The sequence below is a fragment of the Vulpes lagopus genome, chromosome 1, assembly GCF_018345385.1.
Source record: "Vulpes lagopus strain Blue_001 chromosome 1, ASM1834538v1, whole genome shotgun sequence".
Taxonomy (NCBI): Eukaryota; Metazoa; Chordata; class Mammalia; order Carnivora; family Canidae; genus Vulpes; species Vulpes lagopus.
Genome location: NC_054824.1, coordinates 80,197,000 through 80,217,273, shown reverse-complemented (window position 1 = coordinate 80,217,273; position 20,274 = coordinate 80,197,000). Strand labels below are relative to the sequence as shown.

At 36.2% G+C, this 20,274-nt stretch overlaps 1 protein-coding gene across 3 annotated transcripts in view; it reads left to right on the top strand.

Annotated features, from left to right (window-relative positions):
- The first annotated feature begins 10,462 nt into the window (after positions 1-10,462).
- Positions 10,463-20,274, top strand: part of STXBP5L (syntaxin binding protein 5L) — a 380,025-nt gene continuing 370,213 nt past the window's right edge. For all 3 annotated transcript variants that reach the window (XM_041771139.1, XM_041771064.1, XM_041770992.1), the window contains exons 1-2: positions 10,463-10,568; positions 11,742-11,938. In XM_041771139.1, coding sequence (XP_041627073.1) covers positions 11,750-11,938 — 189 coding nt within the window. In that variant the 5' untranslated portion in view covers positions 10,463-10,568; positions 11,742-11,749. The remainder of the gene's footprint in view (positions 10,569-11,741; positions 11,939-20,274) is intronic.

Genomic DNA, 20,274 nt, shown 5'->3' with positions numbered 1-20,274 from the left:
AGAGATCTCAAAGAAGTGACCAACACAGAGCTTTGTTGAGGAAGTACAGTACAGAAAAAGATTCAAGAAGACCTTAAACCCTTCTCAATCATAAACCCTTTGCTGAGGTACATGGAAGAAATAATTGGTTATTCTTTCAATGCAATCACAGGGCTCTGGTTATACCATTCACATTACTCTCATAACCTCATAGCAGTGTTTTATAATTATTTGTGTCTGTTATGCTTATGCTCAATTATGCTTATACTCAATTATTATTAGTCTGTATTACTCTTTTTGTTTCCTTGTCCCCTAAAACATTTAGCTTTCTTAGTGCAAAATAGGCACACAATACATATTTGTTGAATAAGTGAAGCATTTTATCTAATTTATGGCTTAATCACATCTTCAAATTCAGGCTTGAAATTCTAGTAAGCATGAATATCATGTACTAGTATTGTTGTTCAGCAAATATTTATTAAAAACCTGCCATGTGACAGACACTATTATAAGTAGCATGGATATAACCAGGTACAAAATAGACAAAAATGGCTGTTTGTAAGTCACTTTACAGATTATAAAGCTGACTCATATCTATTCTCAGTACTTTTCCTCTTTATTCGTCCTGCACTATCATAGGCTAAGGCCTTCATTAAGCCTGGTATGCATAAGGGGAATATGGCTCTTTCTACATCATGTCCTTTGCTTCTTAAATCTTTTGGAATATATTCTTTCATAGCTACACCTTTGAATCCTTCAGCCTACTTTCCCTTTTGGACTGTGAGAATCTCTGTTAAGAGTTAATAAATTATAAATATGGTGACCACATTTAAAAATTTACAAATCAGAGCACATATTTTTGTGAAAGACTTTTTAAAATTTGTAAATATATATATATTTTTTACCTGAGCATGAACTGGTAACTATTATGAATTTCTCTTTCAAGTAAAATCATCAAAAGTCTTACAGTAGTATAAAATTTAAATCACATTTAATTATATATCATATAATGAAAAATTCAGCTAAGACATATATTAGTAATATAATATTTGCATTGTCATTTTCATCATCTGCTGTTGAAGTGATGGCACATTATTCTCCTATAATTGTTTGAAGAAATTGTTTATTCTTTCCAGTTTTTTTTTCCAGCATTTCTTGGCAAGTCTCTGAATACTTCATGTGGATTATCAGGAAAGATTATATAATAATCAATGAGTGCCAGTGGTAATTCTAATCTCAAAAGTTGTTAATAAGAAAAATAAAAACAAAAACAAAAGCCACAAAATAACAACAAAGAACAAGCAAGCAAAAAATAACAGTAACAACTCTCTTCCATTCTGGAGTTTGGACAGAAAGATGAGGTTTGCACATTTTCTTTCTGTTTGGAAGATTAATGTTTCCATGTTGAAAATCTTTAAACATATTTAACCATTATTGATCTATAGATACATTTTCTTTTGTTCTATTTTGCTAATAAGTTCTCATTGGATATGGCCTAAAGACATGGTATTTAGTAAATAGATACAGGACTAACTTAATTGCCTAATTTCCAAGATTTGCCATTCTGGGACTCCCCAGCTGAACCCATCAAGCTTAATAGTTTCTATGAAGATTTCCTTTCTAAAGGACTAGTTAATTATCAATCTACAAATGCCCAGTGACCTACTTCCCAAGTTCCAAACCGTAACAAATAGCATTTTAGTAGCTTTCATGTTCAGGTCTTTTACTTATGTGGTAAATTTAATTTTTTCTGTTACAATTCTTTTATGATTATCAATATTCATATGAGACATCTGAGGCTGAAAATTAATAATAGCTAATGTACGTGGAGGATTTCCTATGTGCCAGGTAGTGTGTTGAATCACTTAATTTTCATAACCATACTATGAGGTTGTAATTTTTATTTGAGAGGCAGAGGGAGAGGGAGAGAGGGAATCTTAAGCAGGCTCCATGCCCAATGTGGAGCATGACATGGGGTTTCATCTCACAACCCTGAGATCATGACCTGAGCAGAAATCAAGAGTCAAATTCTTAGCTGACTGAGCCACCTAGGAGCCCTGAGGTTAGCAATTTTATCTTCCTTTTATAGATAAGAAAACTGAAACACAGAGAAGTTAAATTGTCCAAGGTCACACACTGAATAAGTTGTAGACTTTCATCTGTCTGAAATCAGAGTTCCTGTTCTTAAAAATACACCATTGTGTATCTCCTTCCTCTATAGTTTTTGCCACTCAAGTTTAAAAATGGCATCATGGAAGACAGTGGTATTTGTTGAGGAATGGTATGGGTTATGAGATGGTTTTGATGATTTACAAGAAAGATGGTACAAGAATATTTTAAAGAGCAACTGTCCGAGAAAATTCAAGAAATTTGTTTCCATAATTAAAGCACAATAAGCACAACACACTTGGAGAATTATGCAAAATAAAGTAATACTTGCATTAAATAAAGAAGGATTGTGGCTAAAGACAATAGAGAGTGGGAATAATGGTGAGGGAAGAATAAGGCAAAGACATAAAATTTGTTTTTCTTACTGAGGAGAGCTAGAAGAAGCTATAAATCACTCTGGCTGTTACTGAAAAAAATACTTGTAAAGTTCCTTAGCTTTACAAAGGTTAAGAGAACAACGATGTTTTGTCAGCCAACCTAGCCAAGGAGCTGATTGAAACAGAAAGCTTATCCTACACGGCCAGACAGGACCTACTTCAAGGGTTTTCTCTGTAATTGGACAGGCAAAAAGTCACTCATCTCCCTTCCTACTCTCCTGACCCTGTTTTGGAACTTTTGTTTATGATAAAGCAAAGTCATGCTTGCATCCTAGCTTATTCTCTAAAACTCTAGTGTGCAAATTTTCGCAGGGCTAATAATATAGATGTTTACAAAATTTTAACATATTAACCCTTTATTAGACATCATAAAAAATGTTTCAGTATATTGTGATTGCCATCACAAAAACAAATGCATATCCCTGCTTAAACGGATGCAATCATCACAGTCATTGCAAACCCAAGACAGGCTGTCAACTTTGTATTTTTATCGTCTAGATGAGAGTCAGAGAATCTATAATCTTTGATCTGCATCTTGCTTTCAGTTTTAATTTACATAACAAATTACAAGGGTTCACATTTCTACTTAGTCTATAGTGGCAAAACCCAACTTAGTTTTAAGGGCCTTAAATATTCTTTTAAGATTTGGTTGTTTTCTTTCTTTCTTTCTATTTTTTTTTTTAAGATTTTATTTGTTTATTCATGAGAGACACAGAGAGGGAAAGGCACAAACACAGGCAGAGGGAGAAGCAGGCTCCCTGCGGGGAGCCCGACATGGAACTGGATCCCAGGACTCCAGGATCACACCCTAGGCTGAAGGCAGCGCTAAACTGCTGAGCCACTGGGGCTGCCCGATTTGGTTGTTTTCCAATGAAATTATTCTTCTGTAGGTCTAGATTTCTTTGTCTACTTTTTAAGCTCTCCTTGTGTTTATTTTCTCATTATTTCACCTCAAATAACAGTATGTAAAAATTATAACTTTAATTTACTGATATAATTGAATAGAAATTTATTACTTTTTCAATATAGAAATCAAACATGAATTACTAATCTTAAAGTTCTATGAAAACTTATATTTTTTTCTTCTAGTCTGAAATTATAAGTTTTACTGAAGTATGTTTTCCTTGTCATGTTTTCCTGCTTTGTTTAGTAATTATACTTAAATTCTTATTATTTTAAAACTTCCCGAATTGTTTTCAAAACAAAACATATCTAAACAAAAAATGTCGATACAGGTGGTATGGGATAACACTTTACAAAAAGGTTCATTGTTGAGTTCTGCACAGGAACCTAAGCTCTTAAAGAAGGTATGAATTGGTGAAACCTTTTAAAAATAAAATTTAAATTTAAATGAAATCTTGCCATTTGCAAGGATGTGGATGAAGCTAGAGGGTATTATGCTAAGTGAAATAAGTTAGTGAAAGACAATTATCATGGTTTTACTCAAATGTGGAATTAAGAAACAAAACAGAGGAGCCTAATAGGGGAAGGGGGAGGAAATAAAACAAGATGAAATCAGAGAGACAAACCATAAGAGACTCTTAGTCATAAGAAACAAACTGAGGGGGAACGCCTGGGTGGCTCAGCAATTGAGCATCTGCCTTGGGCTCAGGGCATGATCCCAAGATCCGGGATTGAGTTCCACATCAGGCTCCTCGCAGGGAGCCTGCTTCTCCCCCTGTCTATGTCGCCTCTCTCTCTCTGTGTCTCTCATGAATAAATAAATAAAATCTTAAAAAAAAAAGAAACAAACTGAGGGTTGCTGAGGGGAAGGGGGGGGGGGGGATGGGGTCACTGGGTAACGGACATTAAATTAAGGAGGGAACAAGATACAATGAGCACTGGGTGTTACATAAGACTAATGAATCATTGAACTCTACCTCTGAAACTAATAATACATTATATGTTGATTAATTGAATTTAAATACATTTAAAAACAAATAAATAAATATAAATAAATAAAATTTAGAACCAAGTATGAAGACATTATTTTGACATAGTAATACCCTCTAAAAAACTGAATTGAGGATTTCCTGTCTAAAAAACTAATATTATGCAAACTTTTTTTTAAAGGATTTTATTTATTTATTCATGAGAGACCAAGAGGTAGACATAGACAGAGGGAGGAGCAGGCTCCCTGAGGGGAGCCTGATGTGGGACTCAATCCCAGGACCCTGGGATCACAACCTGAGCCAAAGGCAGATGATCAACCACTGAGCCATGGAGGTGCCCCTATGCAAACTTTTAATATAAGCATAATTATGAAAAAAAAATAAAACTTGAAAATTTACCAAAGATTTAGTATAACAGTATTCTCTCAATTATTTATAATAGTGTAGAATTAGAAATAAATAAAACATCTATGACTAAGAAAATGTTTAAGCACATTATATAAATATTCATATGACACTCAAAATGGTATTTCAGAAGAATGTTTAATGAAGTGAGAAAAGCTCACAACAAAATGTTTAATTAAAAAATGTTTAGTCCTGAAAAAGACTAGAAATAAATGACTAAATTTTCTAAAGTTTTTTTTTTTTTTCTAAGTAGGCTCCACACTGGGAGCCTACTCACAACACTGAGATCAAGACCTGAGCTAACACATCACTCAGAACACTGAGATCAAGACCTGAGCTGAAATCAAGAGTTGGATGCTTTATCAACTGAGCCACCAGGTCCCTCTAAAGTTTTCCTAATCACACCTTATTTTTATAATCAGTTATATGTGCAGTGCACATAAATAGGACTATTAATAAAAATGTGATCTCCAGGAATCTCTAATTGGTAGATACTTTTTAGGATTTATCTACTATAGGCTGCAGTTCATCTCTTGGTCAGTACCCACATATGTATCATTTTAATGATCTTTTCAATTAGGCTTGATAGTATTTAGGAAAAGAATGCAGTGAATCATGAGTAATAAATCATACAAAGGCAGAATTTTGGATTTGAGAGATTAAAGATCATCTAGTCCAAACTCTGTTCCTCTCCTCTAGTTTCAGCAACAGTCAATCCACAGATGCAAAGGACTTTTATATCAATAATAATGGAAAAAATTAATTCAACTCAAGTCAATTCCTATAAACAGTTTCACTAAAGCAGAATAATAGTGATAATGATGTATTTGTATAGTGGTTTGCATTCTACAAATCACTTTTACATACACAATCTCATTTTCCTTAACATAACCTATATAAAAGGAAAATTGAGACTTAAAGGGCTTGTTAGCGCACCAGCTAGGAAACCTAGTCCTGTCCCAACACTAAATCCTTCTCTTACCACAACCCAATGTGATTTATAGATATGTGAAAATATATTTTAAAAGGGGCACAAAGAGCTGATTTTAATTACATGTTTAATAGCAAATATTTGAGTTTTGCCCTAGAAGGCATGAGTTCTGTTTGCAGTTCTGTCATTGATTGTGTGCTGAGCCATACTTTGTATGTTCTGGGTCTATCTTAATGACCTCTGCCTGTTTGTCATGAGAGCTATGACATTATTTAATTAACCCTGTGGTTTCTCCTTTGGTGCACTTGGAGTAAGCTGAATAAGATACTTTAATGCTGGTTGCTATTTCCTGCCATATCACAGAAAGCTGACAACTATCAACCAGCACCCCTCCTGAAGGATGTATAATAGGGTCAGAAAAAGATGAAAAGTTAGTAAGGAAAGAGAATTCCTAACCCTCTTGAAAATTTTGCCAGAAAGGGTATAGGTAGAACCTGTTTTTCAATTGTGCTCTCTTAATGAAATTCTAATTCCTAGAGTGGCAAATAATAAAGGATAGTGCTATAACTTGATTAAGGGGTTGGAAATGTGTGATAAATTAGGTTGGTGAGTTCAAGATTTAGCACCTCACAGCAAGCAGATTGGAAATATTCACACTAACTGATGTCAACAATTGCCAGTGTGGCCTTAATGTAAGCCTTGTGTCATTGCCCTTCCTCTACCCAAATTCTCCTTCCAGCTATTCTGATATTCACTTAGACTACAGCCTCTCTGAACAATTTATGACTGCCTTGCTATGTTTAATTAGTTATTAAATGACGGATTTTATGCTATTTTAGTGGGATACTCCCTGGGACTCTTAATATATTTCAAATTATACCGAGATTTATTGTGCGGTAAGAACTTCCTATTAACATGCCATCCAAAAAGTTCTTTGCTTCTAGTACCATTCCCCCAATTCCCAAATATCTGTTTAGTTATAGTATCTGAACTCCTTAGCATATATTTTCTTTTTTTCTGTCCTGTTTTATCTGAATATTTAAATTTTATAATTTCTCTTTCTAATATCAAATATCCATAAAGGGATTTTTGTTTGTTTGTTTCACACTAACAGCATGAAGAAATAGCTTTGGGATAAGATTTATATAAATTCACATTCCTATTTCACAATCTATCAGGCATGTGATATTGAACATATTATTTAATCTTTCTTTGTTTCCATTTTCTCACCTGTAAATTGGGGTTATCAATAGCTAACATACCTAATTATTGTGAGGATTAAATGAAAAACTGAATGTAAAATTGTACATTTCTAGCTTATAGTAGGTATTCTCTTCAAACAATGTTGAATTTGATTGTCATATTGTTGTGGACTGCATGTGTCCCCCTCAATACCTCAGAATGGGACTTTATTTGGAGATAGGGCCTTTAAGAGGTAATTAAATTAAAATGAGGCCATTAGGGTTGGCCTTAATCCAATATGATTGATGTCTTTATAAGAAGAGGAAATTTGGACACATAGATATCAGGAATGTGTATGCACAGAGGAAAGACCATATAAGAACATAGTAAGAGGTCATTTACAAGCCAAAGAGAGAGGCCTCAGAAGAAGTCAAACCTGCTGACACTTTGATCTTGGACTTCCAGCCTTCAGAACTGTGAGAAAATTAGTTTCTGTTGTTTTACCTTTTCTAATTAGTAATAGGATAGTAATTAAAAGTATAGAAGATAGATAGATAGATGATAGATAGATAGATAGATAGATAGATAGATAGATAGATAGATAGAAGATAGATAGCCTTAAATTTGAAGTCTGGGTTATCCACCTAAATGACTTTGAATGAATTTCTTATGTTTCAGAGTCTCAAATTTCCTTACCTGTAAAATGAAATAACACCTGTCTTGTAGAGTTATAGTAAGTTATATAGAGGATCAAATTAAAACGGATGATTGTAAATTTCCATAGTCTAGTGTCTGGTATATCAGTGCTAAATAACTGGTAGAATTAATTATCTTTATGTATGACAGACCATTTCTATGTGTTTTGTAAATTTGGCTTAGTTTTCTGAAGTCTAATCAGTTTAGCAAATCTCTGTGTGAAGTGCCATACATGTACATCCTTTCTACAATTATTTAATTGAGAATGTGGAAAATCAGCTTCTATTAGCTTCATTATTGTCTTGAATCCAAGATCACACTTAGATTGAATTGTAATATACTTTTAACTTATATTCTAAAAATCCTTCCAGTGTATTAGATATGTTTAAATGATTTGGTGATCTTGCTCCAAGGACCAAGGTTAGACTATTTTTCTTTTGTGCAGTCTTTATTCTTGCCAGTTTAGGTAGATATTATGGCTTATTAGAAACGCCTCACAATGAAGTACTCTAGTTTGTAGTAGAATAAACAAAGCTCTCCTTTATTATTATCTGGACCAATTCTAGAGTTCTCCACATCATTTTTTAACGTATATTTCATGGTCTGGTGTCATTCTCTTTACCACACGATTTATAGGGTAACATCTTATTTTTCTTTAGTTAATTAAGGATGGAATTTTCTTCTTTTTGTTAGAAACATTTACATATTCTGACTTGGCTTCTCTTTCACTTCCCATTCCTATTTGTTGTCCTATCTGAAGGAATATCTACTCTGTCACCTCTCTTAACTCAAGTAGGCCAATGAATTCCCTGTGGAGTCTTAAAGCAGAGTTTTTGTCAACCTGTTTTGTGTCTTTTTTTGTTCTCAGTTTCTCCCCAGTTTTTAGAATAAAACCACCACCTAATTTGCTAAGATAGTACAGTGTAAGTGACCGGTTTATGGGGTTTTCTTGTAAACATTACATCTCCTTTTGCTGAATCAGGGTATCTTCTTTCTTTGCTCTCATCAAAAGACCAAACCATCATTTGCTATAGGCTTACTTTCATTTGTTGAAAATTAAGGAGTTGTCAACAGAGTTGTTGATGAAGGGATGGACTGCATCTAAATCCATTATTTTAGACAACCATGCTACTTCTCAAAGAGAAAAGCAAACTCTTTAGCCTTAATAGGCACCGATGCTTGGAAGTGAAATGGGCCAGGAAGAAAAGAAGAAAACAGTGGAAAAAGAGTAAACACAAAGGTACATATTGTTAGGAATCCAATATAGAATTTGGAATCCTACCAAGATCTAGTTTTCATCTGACATGGCACTTGTCTCCACTCTTATTTTTATCCCTCCCAAATAGGATGTAATTGGGTATCAATCAGCTCTTACTTAAATCTTTTACTTAAATCTTTTAATAACCATTAACAAACTGTTCAAAACCCTTTAAGTGCCTCTTGTACGTGAAACATCGTGCCAGGTGCTAGACAAGATAGAAGAAACATATAATTCCATGCCTGCCTTCAAAAGTGTTACGGTCTAGATATGGCAATTGGGGGTCTTTGGAAGGTTTCAAAAGGAGTAAAATAGACATCAAGTACGGAAAAATTCAAAAGGAGAAGGTTAGCATTGAGCTGAGGATCCGAAAAACTGATCTCTAATCCATCTCTGTTTCCTTGCTATGTGACCTTGGACAAATCATTTCTCTTTCAGGTCTTCCCTTTCATTCCATCCTCTTCCTCCACCAGAAAAAAAAAAAAAAAGTCATCCTAGAAGATCTCTAAAATGTCAGACTATATGAGATGATTAGTAATGAGCTCTTTCATATTGCCCAGACTGATGTCTGTGGGCGACATAGCTAGCTATGACCCCTGAGCTACTCATTGTCATAGGCGAAGAAATCAAGGTCTAAATTTCCTCCAACTCAGTATCAATTCAGAGCTCAGAACTAATTTTTCCCATCCTGATGCTGTTATTATATATATATTTTTAATCCTGCCCCAAATAGTGCATCTTTCAAATGATTACTGTGACTCCTAGAAAAAGCTTAAAATATATTCCTGACACGGTTTACTCTGAGAAACGTTTCTTTAAAAAAAAAAAAAAGTGCATATGTGAAAATGGGGAGGGGGGAGGTAATTCTTCCTATTAAACAATTGATTCCTTAGGATCTGGAATACTACATAGATCCCAAAAGTCAACTGGAATACAATTCTCTCTGGCAGAGGTGACTTGTTAAGCAATTATGCAAGTGGCAGGGCAGGGAGGGAGGCCCAACGGATGGACCTGGAGAACAAGCAGAGGTGATAAACTGCAAAATCACCTACCCCAGTTCACAGTACAGTCCGGGGTCAGCCCTAGGGAAACCCTTCCAGCAGCCTCGGACTCCGAGCGCCCAAGTTTGCACGCTTCCACGCATTCTATTGATTCGCACTCGCGTCCTTCAACAGGTAGCGCCAATTACAGCCCCCCGCACACGGGCCCCCCCCAGCACACTGGCCAATCTCGCCGTCAATCAAATAACTTCACCTACCTTTTCTAAATTCTCCCCTCCCCCTTTCATTGGCTTTTCCTCCGGCCTATCCCCAAATTTCTTCCGCGCCTCGCGACCGCGGAACTCGGCCCTGCGGAGCCCAGGATTGGAGCCGAAGCTACTCCCGCCCTTTGACGTCCCCGGAGCTCTCCGCCCCTTTCGCCGGCGCCCCGCGTCCCGAAGTGGAGGGGGCGGGGCGAACGAGGGGGCGTTCCGGGGGGCGGGGCTTGCGGCCCACGGCGGGAGGGCGGAGCCTTCTGGGAGCCTGCCTGCTCGGTTAGGACCTCGGAGAGCGCCGGGCGCCGCGACCAGAGGGACTGGAGAAGCGGCCGCGGTCGGGCGGGATTGACGCCTGAGAGCCCGCCCCCCTCCGCGCCTTCGGCTTCTCGGGCTGGCTGGCAGCTAGCGGCGGCCGAGGAAGGTGCCTAAGTCGGGAGTCCGAGGGTCATCCCCGTGGGACGCCGCCGCCGCCGTCCAGCCGCGGCTCCCTCACACCTGTGTGTGTGTGTGTGCTTGAGCGTGAGCGCCCGCGCGCGAATTTCTGTGAGAGGCTCGCGTGTGCCCCGGCTGGGCGCGCGAACGTCCGTGTGAGGGAGGGGGTTTGCGCGAGCTCCGCGCCTAGGCGCTCGGCCCGGGGAGACCCTGCGGGAGCGGCGGCGGCTGTGCGCGCGCCCCGCCGGCTGAGGCGGGACTCGGGCCGCGGCCGGGGCCGCCGCTGCCTCACGTCCCCCCCTCGAGCCGCCGCTGTGCTGCGGGGAGAGCGCACGAGCGGGCGAACGCGGCGGCTGCGGCGGGCCGAGCGGGGTGAGGGGTGAGGGGTGAGGGGAGCGGGGACGGGGGAGAGGAGGGAGGAGGGCTGGAGAGGCTGGGAGGGAAGGGGGGCGCGGGGGGAGAAGCGGAGGCAGCCGGCGCCGCCGTTCGCCCCTCCCGTCGGCTGTCGCTGTGGGTCACCCGCAGATGTTTTGGGGTCTGGCTTTTTTTTCGGGGGGGGGAGATTGGGGAAGAGAAAAAGGCCTCCCCCTCATGACCTACTGAGGAAAAGGGAGCGTGGGAGATGACGGGGGAGAGCCCAGAAGGTGGTAGTAAATACCCGCTCTCCCACCGCGCGACCTCGACATCGCTTATCTGAAAATATTCGGAGCTGAACCCTTTAGAAGGAAGGTCTCCCTGAAGAGAAGACAGAGTCTTGGTCTTTCGGACTCCGGCTCGATTGTATAATAATAATGATGATATAATGCTAATGACGATGATGACACTGCCTTTTATTTTTACCCCAGTGCTGTAGCAGTAGCTACAGCTGGGGAGAAAGCCCTTGGAAATGGGGTGTATGAGGAGGAGATACTGTTGCTTTTAGAGTCATTATTTTATTATCTCTCTTTTTTTTTTTTTGAAGGATGTTCTTTTTTGGAATTAAAATTTGACGCGATAAAGTCTGACTCTCTCCCTCTTTCTCTTTCTTTTAGTCACTTAGAGCCAAGGCTCTTAAAATGGGGACTGGCTACTGCCTTGACTGATGAAAAGCTGAACACTTTCACGCAGGTGTAAGTCCGTGTGTTAAGTCACCTTTTTTTTTTTTTTTTGCATTTCTCAACAGTTTTTAAAATGAAGAAGTTTAATTTCCGAAAAGTTTTGGATGGCTTAACTGCCTCCTCCCCTGGCAGTGGTAGCAGCAGTGGCGGTAACAGTGGTGGTGGGGCTGGAAGTGGTTCCGTACATCCTGGAGGGACTGCAGGGCTTCTTAAAGAGGAGATTCAGGAAACCCTGACTTCAGAGTATTTCCAGATATGCAAGGTAAGTTTTGAATTGGCCTAAAGCTTGCCTTTCTTTCTTTCTTTCTTTCTTTCTTTCTTTCTTTCTTTCTTTCTTTCTTTCTTTTTTGTCGTGAGGAAAGAAGAATTAAAAAAACAAAAAAACAAAACAAAACAAAACAAAAAACAAGGCTGACACTAGGGACTGGAAATTGTTGAGATGCCAGCATTAGAGAACTCTATAGATAGATGTTTGAATTAATAAAGATATTCTAGGCATTGACTTCAGCATCAATTTAGAAAGCTATGTTAGTTTGAAGTGGATATAAGCCAACATAAGAAGTAGAATTTGCAAGACAATGGTAAGGCCCAAATTGTGAACAAAATTTTTAATGTAATATTTATGTAGAAGTAGTAAACTGACAGAAAAAAATCATTCTAGTTGATTCTTTGTTGACATTCAGAGAAACTATTATTTTATTTCACTGTGCAGTATAAGATGATTATGGCTATTAAGATGTTGCTAGAAGTAAGTAGATAATAGCTAAATAAATATATCCATTTTAAAAGATCTAATGGTATGGTTTTATATTTGTTGTTTAAAATTCTGTGGAAAAACATCCCCAGATTCTTAGATTCTTAATAAACAACTTGCCATGGACTTATATTTGTAAAAACTTAAAATATAGCCTGTGTTCTGGTTTAGTGAGGAAACATTTTAGGTAATTATGCTTAAATGTTCAACTTCTAATGAATAAGCAAAAGAAAGAGTTTCTGATGGGGAGACACGAGAATTTACAAAACAAACATTTTGCTACTAGACAGTTATATTTTCTGACATAGTTTATAATTTTTATTGTTCCTTTTTGGAGGGGAGTTTCTAGGAATGTGTTTTTGACCTGTCATTGTACAATTAAAAAAGCTACTAAGTCATTCATATGATACAGATGAATATAGCTTTAAAATATTTGAATACATAAGAACAAATCATGAATTTTTGAAATCACAGAAATTATTAAATTTTTTGGTACTTCAAAATAATTTTTTTGAAATTATTAAAATTATTTTTGTAGTAAATAACATATAATGAGATAGATTTCAATTATTGTCTTAGTCTCCATTTTCAGTAAGGTCATTATAGAAACATTTAATCTGTAGTTATTAAAGTATTATATATTAGTTTACATAAAAGTGAGTTTATCCAGAATTAGGTCAGATTATTGCCAGATAGATGTAGTTCTACCCTGTGAGGTTTGTATGCATAGAATTTTGTATACAAAGTTGTATATAATTTCATTCTCAATTTGAAATAATAGATACTTTGTCAGATTAGGGCTTAATATCGGTCACGAGACAAATATATAAAAGGGTCTTAGCAGTCATATTTGAACTGCTAATCAGTTGAATAATGCCCTGATTATCTAATCTTTGGCATATTACTGTTTCTACTCCCAGATTCTGAAAAAATTTCCAAATTCTTTTAGTTCATGAATGTGAGGCAGGAGAATTTTGGTAAAGATAAAATTGATATACAAAAGATAGACCACTGTAACAGAGTAAGTAAGTAAGTAAGTAAGACTGTTGAGGTTTTGAACCTGGTAGAGAATGTTTTAAATTAAAAACTTCAGGGGAAATGGATGAATGCAAGAGAGGAAAATAGGATTTATAGTTATTTTCCTATTTATTCAGATAGGAACTAGACATGAGAAGTGGCATAAGTTAAATATGTATTACTTCAAAAACATATGGCATGGTAGGAACACTGGCCTAGGAATCACATTGTATTTTATTTAAAGCTCTGTCACTTGCCAGACATGTGTCTTGGGCAAGCCATTTATCTGCCTTGAACCTTGATTTTTCCCATATAGTATGATAAGTATTTCTGCTCTTCTGACTTAAGAAGGTTATTGGGAAGATCAAATAAGACACTTAAGTGAAGGCAATGTGTAAATTGGGAAAGACAATAAGATGTGTATTTTTATATCGTTCTGATAGTTTTAAAATTACCTTGTTGAGATGATTATAAGCAGTGGGCTATAGTAATATAGGTAACAAAATTATACTTTCAAAGTAATTAGAAAGATAGATATATAAGTGGAACACTAATAGTATTGAAATGATACTAAATGGGGAAAGTACTAGATTATCTTTGGATAGCAATACAGTTAATTTTAAAAAGTGATTTTCTGATTGTACTTTAGGTTACCTGGACTATAACCTAAAGAATAAAATATATAAAAATGGATTAAGGAAGTTTCAAAGTTAGAACTGTTACTAAAATGGGGACTTCATTTGGACTCACTGATTAAATGTGCAAAGAACATTCTATTCTGAGTACTAAGCAGTTGGCACCTTTTGGGTACTTGTACCTTTTCCACATGGCCAAAATTAAAGTACAAATCTGAAATCCGCTCTTTTGAAAAACATCCTGCTCTCTATTTTCTGATCAGTCATCAAATCCTATCTATTCCATTTCCTTAGTATTTCTGAAATCTGTTCCCTTTTCGCCATTTCCAGTACCTGTTCATTCTATTGTATTTTCTTGTCCAGTCTCTTGAAATCACTTCCTCCCTCATCTTCTTACCTCTTGTTTTACCCTATTCCAAGTGATTTTGTTATATGAATGGTTATTTCTGAACTCTAATGTTCATTACATCATTTTCCTGCAAAAAATTCTGGGTTGGTTTCCCTAGTGCAGTGACGCTCTACAAACAAAAGTCTAATGTGAAACCCTGTAAATAACATCTATTAAAACAGATAAATATACTTTATTGGCACACATTTAAAGAATAAATTACATAGCTATTCAATAAAAATCTTTTTTTTAATATTTGTTTTTTGTTGTATAATATTAGCCCTGGCAGGTAGTAGGACTTTTGCTGGCCTTAAGGTAAAAATATAAAGCTACAACCTTTATAGTCAGTGACAAATGTAGAAGTTCAAAAACACAGAAATGATAGAAGAAACTTTGGTTAAAGATTAGCAAAAACAATACGTTGGTTTACTGCAATCTCAGTTCAGTATGTATACATTTGAATGTCTATTTGTTCAGATATTTGTGAAATACATGAAATGCCTTTTCTGAACTTGAATTCTATGAAACACAGTTTGAAATGATTGCCCTTACAATAAATGTCAAACTGCTTAACTTGCTCTCTATATAGTTCCCTTTAGGTAGGGTTCCTGTTTACCTTTCCATCCTCATTTCCTTGATTTCCTAAACATTACATTACCTGACAGCACTGTATTTTCATATATCAGTGCCTTTTCTTAATCTCTTGCTTCTGACTACAATATCCTTTCCAAGTTTAATAAAATTGGAGAGTTCCCAATTATTTTTTTTTTAAAAAGACTTATTTATTTTAGAGAGAGAGAGCTAGAGGGCATGCACAAGCATGAGGAGAGGGAGATGGAGAGGGAGGAGAGAAACCTCAAGCAGATTCCCTGCTGAACAAAGCCCAAGGAGAGTTTCGATCCCAGGACCCTGAGATCATGACCTGAGCTGAAATTATGAGTTGGATGCTTAACAGACTGAGCAACTCAGATGCCTGCCCCAGTTACTTTTTATTTCATAGTTAAAATACCACCTCCATGAAACCAGCTCTGACCACTGCCTTCCTTTTTTACTACTCAAAGCAGAGTTAGTTTTTTGTGTTTGTTTGTTGTTGTTGTCGTTTGCTTTTTCTGTTTTCCTGTAGCACCTGGCATATTCCTATAGAGTTAATTTAGCACCTTATTGTGATTAGAAATTTTATTTTTTCTGTCACTATTATATTGTCAACTCTTTGAGAGTTGTTTGTTTGTTGTTGCTGTTGTTTTTTGCTTTCTCTGTTTACCTGTAGCACCTGGCATATTCCTATAGAGTTAATTTAGCACCTTATTGTGATTAGAAGTTTTATTTTTTCTGTCACTATTATATTGTCAACTCTTTGAGAGGTAAATATATTTGTATCCATATAATTGCTAGGCTGCTCATTACCTAGCAGACCAGTAGTTCTCAACTCTGTGTAAAAGAGAGATTTCTAGTTTCACCCATCTTAGAGAATCAGTCCCTAGGGATTGGGCCTATGCACTTGGATTTTTTGAAAAGGCCCCACAGGAGATTTTGATACACAGTCAGTACTGAAAACAATTATATACTTTATGAATGAACATGGTTGGTGATTAATTGAAATGAAATTAAAGCAGAAAGTCATTAATAATGATAAATGTCTTAAACATTTTATTTAAATTGAAAACATGTAAATATACATCAATTTACAAATCACTTGATAAATGAACAAGATTTTTTTGTTGAGCATTGATTCTCTAATTGGAGTTCTGTGTGAACTTTTCTTCCACAAATATCCCAAATTCATTACGTATAATTTTTTATTTTAATTTATTTAAAGTAGAATAAGAACTTATATGCCTTGAAGCAGAATGTGAAGCCCTTCTAGATGATTCTTACAATAAAGTAAGCTGGAGAAAAGAAAATATTATTAAGAAAATTATAAGAAGAAATACATTTATAGTACTATATTTATTATAAAAATTCCAAGCATCAGTGGACCCATGAGATTCATTACCATGTTGTTCAAGCACCAGCTACATATTTCACATATATTTAAAAAGCATAGATGAGTGTATATATACATGAATGTGTGTATATATACACACACATACACATTATGTGTGTGTATGTATAAAAACTAGATATATATCTAGATTTATGAATATATAATATATATATACATATATATGCCTATAGTTAACTCACCGACACTTAATTAGGCTGGAAGTAGGAGAGTATGAGTATGCTAGCTAGAGTTTCTCGTAGTAAGTATTCAGGGAATCATTAATATCAATCTATGTTTTGCAAAGAGAATGGGAAGTTTTTGTTAATCTAGCAGGTTGGTTAAAGTTAGAGAACTTCATCGGTAAGATCTCCCATTTGACCTTCATAATAGTTTTATAAGTAAGGCAAAGAAAGTCTAAATATTTGTATTTTACTGGTGGACATCTGAGGCCAGAGAATTTAAGTGGTATCCTTAGGTCTCCAAGTTGGTAGGAGGCATAGCTAAGTTTAAAGCTCTGTTCTTCCATTATTAAATCCAGCATTTTTTCTGCTTTATCGTTCTTATTAAAAAAATCAACATGATCAATTGCTTAGGCATAGCTAAGTTTAAAGCTCTGTTCTTCCATTGTTAAATCCAGCATTTTTTCTGCTTTATCGTTCTTATTAAAAAAATCAACATGATCAATTGCTTAGGCATAGCTAAGTTTAAAGCTCTGTTCTTCCATTATTAAATCCAGCATTTTTTCTGCTTTATTATTCTTATTAAAAAAATCAACATGATCAATTGTTTTATCATTCTTATTTAAAAAAAATCAACATGATCAATTGCTTAGGAAACATAGAGACTTTGAGAAGATAGACTTTTCTGTTGGCTCCCCTTCAAAATACATCCTATATCTGACCACATCACTTCCATGACATCTTTTGCCTGGACTACTATTCTATAGCTTTCTAGGTGTTTTATGTTTTCACTCAGTCCTCACTACACAGTATCCTCACATAATAAGCAGCAGAATCCTTCAAAAATTTGAATCGTATTATGGGCTTCCTGCTCAGAACTCTTCAATGGCTTTTATTTCTCTTAAAAATAAAAACAAAATTCCTCTTAATGTCTTATAAAGATCTAAATGATCTGGTCCTGATAAGACATCATTTTCAACTGTACTTCCTGGTACTTAAACTGCACCAGGTACATTGGCTTTCTTACATTTCTCAGACATGATTTCTGCTTCAAGGCTTTTGCATTCGCTGTTTCCTTTACGTGGGACACTCTCCTCCCTAATAATTATATTAAATATTCCTTTTACATTATTCAATTCTTAGTTCAATTGTTAACTTCTTAAGAGAGAAGAAGAGAGATCTTTTTTAAAAATTTATTTTTTATTGGTGTTCAATTTGCCAACATATAGAATAATACCCAGTGCTCATCCCATTAAGTGCCCCCCTAGTGCCCATAACCCAGTCACCCCCACCCCGCTCCCACCTCCCTTTCTACCACCCCTTGTTCGTTTCCCAGAGTTAGGAGTCTCTCATGTTCTGTCTCCCTCCTTAGAGAGATCTTCATTGATTGCTGCTCACTTGCTCTCTTTCTGCCCTTATCCTGATTACTTATTCTTGGTAACACAACTATCTGCTATTACATTATATATTTGCTTGTTGTTTACTTCTATCATAATTTAACTTCACGAAGGTGGGGCCTTCTTATGTTCACTACTATCTTACCAATTCATAGAGCAGTGCCTGCCATATAGAAGACAGTTAATTATTTGTTAAATGAATAGATGAATAAATGAGAGCAAGGAAACTGATAGAATGTAACTAGAGGGATGCCTGGGTTGCTCAGTCAGTTAAGCATTCAACTCTTGATCTCATCTAAAGTCTTGATCCTCAGGGTCTTGAGTTTAAGCTCCATGCTGGGCATGGAGCCTACTTTAAAAGAAAAAAAAAGCAAATTAGATATTATTTTGAACAGCCTCTTGGAAAAGGCTCTTATGAAGTAAATGTATGTTATATAAAGACATGGAAACCATTCAGTGAGTGACACCACTTTAGGAATATGGTGTGTAATTTTCAATAAGATATGAAAAAGAAGATTGTAGAGATACTCAATTAAGTTTCAATTTTTATTGAGGAAGATATAAGGGATATTTTTGTTTCTAAATGATCTTTTTAGGGGAACAATTCAGAAGTATTAGATTGACAGTGACAAATACATGGAATGCTCTAGACCTAATTAATGAAATAGACAAAAATAAATATATTACAAGAAGCAGATGGAATAATTCCTAAAGTTTTGAGTAAACTCTTAAATTAGCCAACTTCCTATCCATCATATTTATAAGTTGTTTTTATATATGGTCTTGGTGTCAGAGATAACATGTAGATAACTGGTGTAACTTCTGTAAGGAAATGGATTTGTAACGTGATCCTCATACCAGATATAACATTAGATCTTCTCAGATCAATGGCTATAAAATCAGGAACATAGGTGTGAAGGGCACCTGGATAGCTCAGTTCATTAAACGTCTAATCCTTGATCTGAGCTAAGGGTACTGGGATTGAGCCGATGTCAGGCTCCCTGCTCAATGGGGAGTCTGCTTGAGAATTCTCTCACCCTTTTCCCCTCCCCCTGCTTGTGCTCTCTCTCTCTGTAAAATAAATAAATCTAGAAAGAAGAGAAAGAAAGAAAGAAAGAAAGAAAGAAAGAAAGAAAGAAAGAAAGAAAGGAAGAAAGAAAGAAAGAAAGAAAAAGAAAGAGGACTATAGAGAATTAGGCTTTCCAGGACCCTAGAAAGCTCAAGAAGGACAAATGCCTAGGTATTCCTATTATTATCATCAGTCTTTAGGTTTTCCATTGTCTCCACATTCTTCTAGTTTCACACCATTTTATTTGGGAAGGTTTTGTAACTGAGTTTGGCACAAGACCATGATCACAGGTCTACATATCTGCAATTTTCATTCATTAAAATATTCCCTGAAATGTGTGAATTTCTCTCATTCTACACTATAACTGGTAGAACAAAAGATAATACTGTTGACACTGCAGGATAACTTATAATGGGTAAAGCATCTGACAATGACTTCATGCTTCTGTCACCAAAATGGACAGTTGAGGGTAGGCATTTTTAAGACTAGGAATGGAGGCAAACCAGAAGACTTAAGCAACCTTGTTAGGGTTGTGATGTTAACAAATTTAAGTATCAAAGGAATTAAAATTATTATTATTTTTTTATAATCTGAAACAAAAGCTAGATTATTCAGTTACTTTGCTTATCTTTATCTCTACTTTGTTTATCCTAAGAGCATAAGGGTGCAGGGACTGGCTCATGTAAGGGATTATAGACTTGTAGGAAGTATGTTTATACATTTTTTTATTTAAAGATTTTATTCATTTATTCATGAGAGACAGAGCGAGAGAGAGGTAGATAGAAGCAGAGGGAGAACCAGGGTTCCTGCAGGAGCCCGATGAAGGACTGGATCCCAGGATTCCAGGATCATGCCCTAGGCTCAAGGCAAGCACTTAGTTGCTGAGCCACCCACGCATCCCTGTTTATAAATTTTTAAATTTACTGTAGAGAACAGTCACATTTTCTTACAAAAAGTTCTTTGGTACTAATATATTATCAGTAAATTGGATTATTGGTCTCACTTAGTATGGCAGTTCTTATCTTAAAAACAAATAGTATTCATACTCCGTTTTGAAAAAAATGGTAAGAACTTACAGCTCTCTCTTGTTCCTTTTCCTCTAAGATCAGGAACAAGAGAAAGATGTCTGTTCTCACCACTTTTATTCAACATAATACTGGAACAGTCAGATGAGA